Source organism: Empidonax traillii, unplaced genomic scaffold (genome assembly GCF_003031625.1).
Source record: "Empidonax traillii isolate 1590-97213 ecotype Southwest subspecies unplaced genomic scaffold, ASM303162v1 scaffold203:size1130161, whole genome shotgun sequence".
Lineage (NCBI taxonomy): Eukaryota > Metazoa > Chordata > Aves > Passeriformes > Tyrannidae > Empidonax > Empidonax traillii.
Window position 1 is genome coordinate 1,061,744 of NW_020955396.1, and position 11,496 is coordinate 1,073,239.

General features: G+C 41.5%; 1 protein-coding gene across 2 annotated transcripts; it reads right to left on the reverse strand.

Moving 5' to 3' along the window:
* Positions 1-326: 326 nt before the first annotated feature.
* On the reverse strand, positions 327-11,094 carry CCT8 (chaperonin containing TCP1 subunit 8). Of its 2 annotated transcripts, XM_027887093.1 has the most exons (16): positions 10,991-11,094; positions 8,996-9,086; positions 8,313-8,392; positions 7,263-7,412; positions 6,814-6,994; positions 6,030-6,091; positions 5,202-5,339; positions 4,583-4,761; positions 3,588-3,654; positions 3,420-3,507; positions 3,197-3,312; positions 2,620-2,691; positions 2,276-2,440; positions 1,752-1,871; positions 1,242-1,340; positions 327-564 (listed from the first exon to the last, which is right to left on the reverse strand). In XM_027887093.1, the coding sequence occupies exons 1-15, from the start codon at positions 11,048-11,050 to the stop codon at positions 1,248-1,250; spliced, it is 1,662 nt and encodes a 553-aa protein (XP_027742894.1). In that variant the 5' UTR covers positions 11,051-11,094; the 3' UTR covers positions 327-564; positions 1,242-1,247. The 2 variants fall into 2 exon arrangements, with proteins under 2 accessions (XP_027742894.1, XP_027742895.1); XM_027887094.1 differs by lacking the exon at positions 1,242-1,340.
* Positions 11,095-11,496: the final 402 nt, after the last annotated feature.

An 11,496-nucleotide genomic window follows, 5' to 3' on the forward strand; every position in this document is an offset into this window, starting at 1 on the left:
ATTCATTTGACTGTTTACACTCAAGCATTGGTTAAGGAGCACAAATAAGAGGACAAACAGCTGCAACAATTACAGATTATGGGCTCTCTGCAGCACGCTCATTTGGTCTCCCGGCATGTTGAGTGGGTTTTGCCATGTGACAGTCATTGGTATGTGATCTCCAATCTTTTATCTCAGACCCTGAGAAGTTCTGTCTCCTTCCTCACTGGCACAGGGTGTCAGGCAGCCAGCCAAGGTCAGCCCATCACACCCACACACTGTCATCCTACACATTCATGGATTGGGAACAACCATGTCATGCTAGGTCCAAATAAAATGAGTGTTTACATTTTAACAGTGAGTATGTTTATTGAAGTGTTTGAAGTTCTGCACTCCATTGTACACTGTTCATAACTTAAAGGCAAAAGCAAAACATTGCAACAGGTTCCATCCAGGATATTAAAAACCTCACATAGTCATGTCACTTAAGAAATGCAGTTAAACCGTTCAATCATTTTGGTCTTCGTCCCAGTCTTTCTTTCCTGATGGAGGTTTAGGGCCGCCAGCTGGTTTTGCCATAATGATCTTGAAGAGAATAGAGAAGCAGAAAAAAGTAACATTAGAATCAGGCTCTTAGCCTACCCTTACAGCCACATGATGCTGACTGTTAGCATTCACTAACTTCATGCAGTTTCCCTACTCTTGAGCCTAAGCCAGTGATTATTATTATCCATCTAATCGATATATTCACAACTTAGTTGTTTTTTTCTTGAAAAAGGCAGAAGCTGAGCCCTTGATACAATAAAAAAGGTGGTTTACCTCATTTTTGCATGCAAATTCAGACTTCAGTTAGTCTGCAGAAAGTGAGTGATTAAACAGGCCAGCAACAGGCTAGTTTAAAGGATGCACGCTACAGAAAGCAGAGTTACCAGAGCTACTGTTCTGAATTACTGCATCTAAATATCACATTTAAAACTGTGAAGTCCATTAGGCCTACCATGTTAAAGGCTCATTCTCTGCACTTGCTATAGTGACAAGTAAGGTAAAACTGAAACTGCATTTGTCATTCCTTCCATGAAAATTTGGATTTAGGAGTAAAATTCACTTTCAAGGGCACAAATACAGCATGTAGCCATCAGCACGCAGCAGAAGGCAGTGGTGTTACGTGTCGTCAGCAAAGACACAACCTGCCATGTGCTTGTCAATGAACTCAGGCATGCACTCACACAGAGATACCTCTCTGCTAGAGGAACAGGGCTTACTGCACGCTATTTTTCAGGCTCATCTTTCCAGTCATCTTTATCCCAATGTCCTTGTTGCTTAGGGGCTTTTGGACCGCCTGCTGTTTTTGCCATAATAATCTACAGAAATTTTACATGCAAATACATTTTTGCTAAAGTTTCACAAAATAAATAAAGACTTTTATCATTAAGACTGTAACCTCTGTTATTCCTAAAAAATGGATTTTCATGTAAAAAAAAATATATGAGAGAAGGTTTCTTCTATTAAATCTTATTCCTAAAGAAGTTGAGACAACTTTCTGAATACAATTATCAACTGTCAAATCTTTAAAAAACAAAACTCAAACCCAACAAACATTTAGAGCACTGCCATAGAAGCAGCACCATTCCAGATTACAAGCTCTTGAACAAATTACTTCCTCACATTTTCAAGTACCATTATTTTTACACCTGGCGTTCCCAGAAGATTCACCTGCTTTGCATGAGGGCTCTGCAAGGTTTCAATTCAGCACCAAATTACTGCAGGCTTACCTGATCAACCCTTAGGACAGTTACTGCTGCATTTGTAGCTAGCTTGATACCCCAGAATTTTCCAAGGTATGTGTCTAATACACCAGCTTCCAACATATCCTTCACTGCAGCGGCTTCGGCCTATCAGATAGAGGAAAAACATGATTCAAAACTTTCTCAGGCTTTCACCTAGCAAGGTATTATCAATTCTCTGATCTCATCCTTCTCCCTTCAGAAAACCTTCATTCCTAATCCATTGGCATGAAGACAAAATCAGTAATTACTGAAGACTTATTTTCTATCACATTAGTTCAGTATCCCACTTCACTTCCTACTGGCCTATAAGGCCACTACATGATACTGAATTTAACTGCTTGCTGATTAGAACACTTAAGTATTTCAATTCTAACAAGTTACTATTTTAGACTGTGCAATGCAGAGCTTCCAATGATTTAAAACAATCTATAAATACTTCATTCCAATAGAAGTACTTTTAAATATAACCCTGTGCTGCGGGGCACCAAGTAACACGAGAGACTATTTACCTCGATATCAAATCCAACATTTTTCTTCCCTTCCTGATGCACAGCATAAAGTTTGGAAATGACCTCATTAGCCTTTACTCCGGAGTTTTCTGCCAGTGCTCGAGGAATGGATTCAAATGCCTCAGCGAACTTCTTGATGGCATATTGGTCAAGCCCAGGACAGGTCTAAAGTGAAGTTGAAAACCATGTCAGCATTTCAAAAACCTTAAGACAGGAGGGTGTTTTCCCCCACACTTTTTATTAATACACACACACATATATATGTTGGTATAAAGTAATTTTTGTATTTTTTGTAAGACTTGTGGTGTGAAAAAATGAGAAGTCAAGAAGCCCATTTGCTGTACCTCTCCATAAGATGTGATCTGCTTGGCTAATTCAATCTCTGTTGCACCACCTCCAGGAACAAGACGTTTATCCTGTGAACAAAACCACACCAAAAGAGTTTTTCTGCTTAAAGCATCTTAACAATTTTTACATTTCAGAATTCTTTAATAGCTTCCTTTATAAAAAGCAAAATAATAATGCAGTGGGGTTTGTGTCTGGGATTTTTTTGCTTTTTTTAAACAACTTCAGCTCTTGGCTAACTAATAATAGCATTTCTAGATTTTCTCATCTTTTCTATTATTTTGGTGGGAAATATCAGGCAGGAAACCAATCCACTGTACACGAAGTTTAATATGTCAACAGGTATCACAAGGTTACTTTTAAGTATCCTCTATTCGCAACAGTGTTGGCAGCAATCTTCTTTAGAGAGCCCTCTACCCCTCAGTACAACACAGCCTTCTCTGCAACTCCAGAAGGCTCCTAAGCAGGCAACACCTGCTATAGCCTTTGTAGCAGATGAGCACAAAGCAGGCACAAGTCTCACCTCCAACTGATCCACTGCTCACTTTTGACAACTCGCATGTTCTCGCTACTTACCCTTGTGAGTACTTTGAAAGTGTTGACACCATCGTCCACTGCTCTCTCTATGTCATCCATCAGGTTGTCTGTAGATCCACGAATGAGGATAGTGGAAATGGCACCATCCTCCTTTTCTGTTCAGACACATGCATCACTGAATTAACTCTCCAAGAGGTAAAACACATACGAACACCACGCTTTCTAGAACAACAGTGCCAGCAGTTCTACAGAACATACATACCATGCTTAAACACAACAACTTGTGTATCCCCAACCTCTGATAAATACACACTACTGCAGTGACCCATTTCTTCAAGAGTAGGGGGAGTCTGGAAAGAAAAACAAGAGTTAAGAGGTGAAACTGCTCATCAGTTCACACCCTCCTGCTCCTCATTTGAAAAGTCCATACCAGTCTGGGTAGGGCTGTTGCACCAACAGTTTTGCAGAGTCTCCTCAGATCCCACTTGGAGTTCAATCTTTAAAAACAAGTTTCCAGAACAACATTAACACATAAGAGTATGCTCTTAACTCAGCAGCATTTTGTAAACCAGTGACAAGATCAAATTGTACTGCACCAAGTTAAAAAATCCACTCAACTATTTTTTTGAGTTATAATCATCTACTTTCAGTGATGCTGTGCAAAGACTATTTTCTAAGAATTTAAAAACAACTAAGAGGTTCAAACACTTGGAAATTATCAAACTTCCTCCTCTAGTGCAAAAAACTTGAACTGATCTTTACAACACCTCTGTAATAATCCTTTGTTATACAAGACCAGTACCATTTCCAGAAGTGCAAACATTTTGGACACCACCAATTTACAACTCTCAACAAAGCACCACTTATTTCTGTGAGATGTTGAGAGCTGCTGCTGGTAAATCTGACTTTATAGTACGCAGACTATATTTTGAGGATCTACAAATATGCTTTATTTGTAAGTAAGAAGACAGAACAGAAAAATGACAGAGAAGTATTAAGAATTGCCATCTCTAAACACATTAGTGATGCACAGAGGCATCCCATCATTGCTAAATCATCACAGGAAGACTGTGACGAGGAGAAACCATTATGGTATAGTCTCACATGCCTTTGAGACCACATTCCTCTTTACTAGGTCTAGAAATGTTGATGTTCTTGATTTGAGTGTGCTACAGACACACTTAAGCCAGAATAATAATGCCATGTACACAAATTACTCCCCCATTAGTTGTTACACAGAGATGAAATTCTATCAAGAAACTTAAGCTATGAAACAACCAAACTTAGATCAGATTTTGACTCACTAGAAAAACAACTCATCAGCAGTAATTTTTTGGTAATCTGTTTGAGAGCTAAGCGACCAGATGGCGAGTGCATTTCATAAATCTGGTAGACCAAATGTTTTTATGCTCTTCTAGTACTTACCTGACTAACATAAGATTGTACTTATTGGCGTAATGAAGAGCCATGTCTGCCACTTTGCCACCCGTTACCACCACGTTTGCACCACTGTCAGCGATAGCTTTGACTTGCAAATCCATGAGATTCTCTTCTCCTTTACTGAAATTCATCAGTTCTTCAGCATTCTTTATGAGTACGGTGCCCTAGTGGAACACACACACTGTTATCAATTCAGCGCTAAACCACATGCCTACAAGATTCTGACAAATCATTTGTCTCCCAACCAATCTATAAACCTCAAGTCATCCTATTTTTTAATATTGATACCTTTCATAGGCAAGAAGGTAAAACAAATTAAAAAAGAACCAAAAGGGCAATTCCGGTATTTCTAGACAACCTCTGAGGTTCAGACATTCAAACACGTAATTTGGCTCAAATAACCCAACAAAACCAACACCACTTCCCCAGTCTCAAAAACCCTGCGAAGCGAAATGAGGTTCAAACATTTTCTATGAACTTTTTTAAACTAATAAATCAATATTAACCAAAATATCTCAATCATCAAGTGTCAAGAATATAAATGTTTAAGTCTATGCTTATGTGCTCTTATTTTTAGAGAGGTTTATTTTGAGCTTCAACATACCTTAGTTTCAGTTATCATCCCATCAAAAGGGCACGAATACACAGCTATTTTTGCATCTTTGACAGAAGTAACATCTCCTTCAGTTTCTTTTTTAAAAACCATGCCATGCAGTACTGAGGAAGCAGAAATACCAGCACCCTGAAAGGAAATAAATGGAATTTGAGACTTTTTTACAAGGGTATGTAGTGATAAGGCAAGGGAAAATGGCTTTAAACTGAGAGTAGGTTTATAGTAAATATTAGGAAGAAATTCTTTACTGTGAGGGTGGCAAGGTACTAGAGTAGGTTGCCCAGAGAAGCTGTGACTGCCCCATCCCTGGAAGTGTTCCAGCCCAGGCTGGACAGGGCTTGGAGCAACCTGGGATACTGGAAGGTGTCCCTGCCCATGGCAGAGGCCTAGACAGATTTAAAGTCTCTACCAAGCCAAACCACTCTGTGATTCAATGACTCTGTGAACGAGGGAACATCGTATTTTCAGAATTCTGCACTACACTGCATGAAAAGCAGACCTTACAATCATTTGGATGTAACACAGTAAGTTATCATTGCAGCATAAAGAAGTAAGACTTCAGCTTATTAAGCAAAAACAAACATTGTCTTACACTGTCCCCATTTGAGATTACTTTCAATATCAGTGATTTTTGTTTCTGAAAGCTGCTAATGGGCACTAAACAAGGAAAGAAAATAAAGACCAATTTTCAGAATCTACTATGCATGCCACAACACAACAGAAATTAGAATAGAAAAGGCTCTTTCGAAGTTCAAAGATTAACCTTCATTACACTGTTTGCAGTTAATAATGCAGTAAAGCTAGCTACTTCAAACTTACCACAATTTTGCACACTCTGATGTTATCAACGTTGAAATGACCAGAATCAGGAAGAATAGAAACTGTTTGGAAAAAAAAAAAAAAATGAACTTGTGTAGCTTAATGAATAAAGTAGAACAATAGCACCATAAAAAATGCCTGGAACTTTTCTGAAATACTAAATTTCAATGGTTTCAGATGCCTATCTAAATTCAAGACAATTACTATCTGCTAATAACCGGCAACAAGAGAAACAGGAATTTTGGTTTTTTACAACGTAGTAATCAATAAACAACATTTATTCAGGCTGCTCAGGAATTAACTGAGTTCAAATATCCATTCATACATGTACATTCAAGAGAAAAGTCTGACTGAAAATATTTGAGAAAACACTGGAACTAAACATGAAAGGTTTTTCTGGGAAATCTAAAGGGAAAGAACAACTCAACAGAACTACAGTCTTGCTTCCATTGTTCTGTGGCTGACACTACTAACAGCCTATGTGGAGCACAATACATCTTCCTAATTATAAAAAAAAAGAGAGAAGGAGGGGTTTCCACATTAAAAAGGCTACAAAGCTATTTCTCTTAACATTTAGTAGGAAACACAAACCTTTTCTGAGCCACAATGCCAATGAAGAGTTGAACAGGAGAAAGGTTACCCCCATTTCAGAAGCTAAGGTGTTCCATCCAATTCAATCTGTTGAATTAACCACACTTTCTGTCTTACATGCAGCTGTAATGACCATAAAGCAAACCTACTCAGGTTTTCAGACATAAGCACACATCTATTCTTGTTCACTTACCACAGGCCTGAGCAATAAGCTTTGCCAAGAAACGTTCATTGCCATATTGTTTGCTCATCACTGAAGTGTGCAACAGAGATGCCACTTCCTCAACATCTCGAAGGTTCTTCGCAGAACAGCACACCAGGTCTGGAAGAATTTCTAGGGCTTTCTTGCAAGCCTTTTCGTATCCTTCGATCACCTGTGCAGCAAACAATAAATATTCGCCACATTGCTTCATACAGCATTTATTTCCTCTTTGAATAGTCACAAAACATCAGCAAGTGCAAAAGTTTTCAAGGGAAGCAAGCAATCACAAGCAGCTAAACACACAGTTCTCCTTCAAACATCTTTATCTAAAAAAATTAGTTCTGAAGAAAGCAGATGATTCACAGTATTACAACCTAAGAACACTGACCAATAGTAATCTGGATTCAAGCTATGTGAATTGCAATGACAATACAACTTGCCTCTGAGACAGATAACCCCATCCTCAGAAGGTCTTCTGCTAACTCCAGAAGAACTCCAGCAAAAACAAGGACAAAGTTTGTTCCATCTCCAACTTCTTGTTCTTGCATGTGGGAAGCCATAACAAGCATTTTTGCTGCAGGATGCTGGACCTTTAAAAGGAGGTACACATCTTGGTTACTAACATCCCACCTAGGACTGCAGCTCCAAGCTTTTCTGCATATCCAGTATAAGCTCTCTTATTTCAAACTGTATCTAGCGATACTAAGAATGCACAGAATTGGAAGAGAAAGCAGCACAGATTATCTCAATTAACTGACTTCCCTAATAAGAAAAAGTACAAACTCGTATTAAAACAAAACCAGAGAACTGAGTATTGCCCCTACAACATGAATCATACATCTTTGATACTGGTTCTGTGCTATTTTTACAGGATGCAGTGGTTTCACAACTAAGCTTTGCAACAAGATTATTTTTTAAAAACAGAACAGAGACTTCCAGTTATTCTGTTCATATTGAACACTAACAGGTGTTCAGTAAGGAAATACTTCATATTTACAAAGTTTCTGTCAGTAACTACACAATTCCTTAAAATACTATTTGTGTTATGTTGCAAATATGAATTTGATAGTACTTGCAAAAGTTAGGACAGGAGGATGCTGTTATATCCTCAGCTTCCTAAATTCACTTGATGGATTCTAAGCAGAGAACACAGCAACAAACAACACTGGGAGATTAACACACAACAACTATTTCATTCAGACTTCTCCAGAACACTGTATTTCTAGACACACTCCTAAATCTACACAGTGGTTTGGGGAAAAGTAGGGAATTATTAAGCTTCTCCTACAACTACTTAATGCTGCTTTACAGAAGAGTTATATTCCTCACTGAGGATCTCAAATTCAGTGAAAAAGGTAAATGATTTACAAAGTGCCATATGTAAATCATCTGCCAGAGTGACATGTGTTTTCCTATTGACAGTCAGAACCACAGCAACCCATGAATAGAAACACCAGTTCACAACTGACATCTGAAGCAAGAAAACTTACTTCCAGCTCTCTCAGGATAGTAGCAGCATCATTTGTTACAAAAAGCTTCTCCAGATGATTGATAACCATTTTGTTCATTCCTAATGAGGGAAACAAAAAAAAAAATTAAAAATAATTCCTTATGCAAACAATATTTTGTACATAGACACCGTTTCATAACTTTCACGTGTATCTTGCACATTAAAATGCTCACTCTACTTATAATTTAAGAACTTAAAATATTTTTCCAAATAACACTTAGAAGTGTGTCACACTACAAAGAAATCAGTAATTTCTGAATAAGCAGTTCTCTCTTCAGAAATACTTACACGTTATTTAATTAACCAATCCAGGAGAACATAGTTTGTTTTTGTATATCTGACTGGCCATGGTTCTGGTTAAGTTCACTCTGACTATCTGCCATGTTATCATCTTCCCTTTAGTTTTCATGCTTTTTCATAGAGCAGTAAGGCAGCAAAGAGAACACAGTAACTGCTACAAAAACATGGCAAAGGTAGATACACTGCACTCAAGAGCTAACAAAAAATCTGATTTGTATAGTCACAAGAATATATTTACAGTTCTAGAGCAAGTCCAATGTGTTTCCTCAAGAAACAAACATCTGCTTCTTTGTCAAGGCGTGTTTAGTCTTCAAACACAGGATTTGTCTCAAAAAAGCAGCAATAATTTTAGGATTTATTTACCATTTGGTCCATAAGCTGTACGGGTGGTTTGAGCAAGTTCTTTGCATGCCTGGATGTTCCTATAGACAGCTTCTTCTAGTCCTGAATAATGCTAAACAGAAAAATATCTGATCAGAATTCGGCTAACAAAAAAAACAAGTGATGAGCTAGTAACTTCTCATCAAAGCAGCGTCAATCCAGTGAGTCCCTGAAAATTTTTTATTCATTTAAATTTGGTATTCACTTACAGTTTAAATGGAAACCAAACCTTACCCAAAGACAGTGAGAAAAGAACTACTTTTCTCCTTCTCAACTAGGCAGCTCAGCAGGCACAAAAAGCTTCTGAACAGAAAATCTGAACAGTGACTCAACTTTCAATACAGTTTGCATCCCCTCAGTCTTCCAAAAAAGTTTGTGACGTGACAAAGGGAAACAGAAAACAACCAAGACAAGACTGGAGGGGGGTAAGGGGTTTTGTTAGCACAGATTTTATACATGCTTCTTTATTCACAGCTCTGTATTCCACAAAAATCATTTAACTAAATTTTCTGTTCAAACATGTGCAGTTTGAAAATTCAGAAGAATGATCAGTAACATATTTGTGTGTAAGGCTGTGATTAGCCTGGCTTCAGTTTGGAAACCTTAAGAAAAGACGGGAGCCCCAGAAAGGGCCCTAAGAAAGAAGAAAGAGCAGCACAAAACACACCGTGTGGCCATAAGAGAGGAAGGTACTCTCTAATGTTTACTCTCGAAATACAAAAACATCTCAGAATGCCTGCTGACTCCTTGTTTTTTTGCAGAAGGCAGAAGCAGCTCTTGCTATTTGGCCTTGAATTCTCCATTAGAGAACAACCACTCAAGCCACTTTGTTTCCCTGTGCTGCTCCTGCTCTTGACGCATGCCATTATTTGGCTCCCACGATTCTACAAAGAAACTTAGAGGGCTTTCAGAACTGCTAACTTCACTCTTCTTCCTACTAAGTAGCAGCAAACAAATTTTCTTATTTTTTCCCTGTAACAGAAGTCCCTTGCATGGAAAGAGGGACTTTCCACAAGGGCCTGGAGTGACAGGACAAGGGGGAATGGCCTCACACTGAAAGAAAGCAGGTTTAGATTAAACATCATTCCTCCCTGTGAGAGTGGCGAGGTTCTGGCACAGGTTGCCCAGAGCAACCTGTGGATGCCCCTTCCCTAGAAATGTTCATGGCCAGATTGGATAGGGCTTGGAGCAACCTGCTCTAGTGCAAGGTGTCCCTGCCCATGGCAGGGGGGTGGGAGCTAATTGATCTTTAAGGTCCCTTCCAATCCAAAGCCTTCTGCAGATTCTTTGAATAAAAAGAAAAAAAACTACATCTGCTTGCTTTCTGTCCTTTTCAAAGAAGGCTGTTGCTTTATTAAGACACAGTCCTTCTATAGTATCAAAATCTTCATTCTGCTAACATTAAATATAATGAATAGGGATTTATGGAAAGGAAGTGCATGGAAAATATTGCAGCGATCTGCATCGCTGACAAAGGTCCTTCTCTTAAAGACACAGTAACAGGGCGAGTCAAGCAAGTGTCCATAACAAGCCGGACACTCCTGAACAGCTCCAGCGCCAGGGCCCGGCTGAACGCTGCTCTAAGAGCTTCCCAAACCGCGCGGGCACGAGTCGAGTCGGGCGCGCAGCCCGAGAGGGCGCATTGGCGCCCGGGCCCCCCGGCCCCGGCAGAGCTTTCTCGAAGGCTGCGAGCGCCAGGCGCCACCTGCAGCAGCGCGGGGCCGGGCTGGGCCAGGCCGGGCAGGGGCCGATCCCCAAGGGCGAGCGCCGCGGAGGGGCCTGGCCTGGACTGGGCCGGGCCGGGCCGGGCGGGGGGCAGTGCGCGGAACGCCGGCCCCCGCCCCGCGGACACGTGGGACCGCCGGGCCCGCCGGCCTGCCAGCGCCTTCCCCGCGCCACCGCCCCGGGACTCCTCCCGCACCCACCCACCCATCCGCCCGTCTGTCCATCCACCCATCCATCCATAGATGATCCCACCTTTGCTCCCTCCTTGAGCATCTGGGCGAAGCCCGGGGCCTTGGGGACGTGCAGCGCCATCTCGGCGGTGCTGCTGGGCAGGGCGAGCGGGGCACGGCGGGAGCGCGGGGCGCGCACGCGCGAGGCGAGGCCGCGCCCTCCGCCCGCCCTCAGCGCGGCGGGGACGGAGAGAGGGAGGGAGGGGCGGAGAGAGGGAGGGAGGGGCGGAGAGAGGGAGGGAGGGGCGGAGAGAGGGAGGGAGGGGCGGAGGGAGGGAGGGAGGGAGGGACGGAGAGAGGGAGGGAGGGACGGAGGGAAAGAGAGAGGGACGGAGGCAGGGACGGAGGAGACTCTGGGGCTGCAGGGGCGCGGCGGGCACCACAGCGCCGCCAACACAGGGCTGGGGTCGGCTCCCTCAGAGCCTTCCCCTCCCTGCCGAGCTCAGCGTACCATCCCCAAGGCGTTCCTCGGGACACTTTGTAACACGCGTCCCAGGAGCAGTGCAGAGTCTTCCTGGCCTCCACTGG

What these genes read in the sequence shown, in the direction of transcription:
- CCT8 (XM_027887093.1), bottom strand. Translation starts at nt 11,050, where the DNA reads ATGGCGCTGCACGTCCCCAAGGCCCCGGGCTTCGCCCAGATGCTCAAG. An exon ending in TACAGCTTATGGACCAAATG is followed by an intron (nt 8,393 to 8,995) that starts GTAAATAAATCC and finishes TTCCCTCATTAG; the next exon opens with GAATGAACAAAATGGTTATC. An exon ending in GGATGATAACTGAAACTAAG is followed by an intron (nt 4,762 to 5,201) that starts GTATGTTGAAGC and finishes GTGTTCCACTAG; the next exon opens with GGCACCGTACTCATAAAGAA.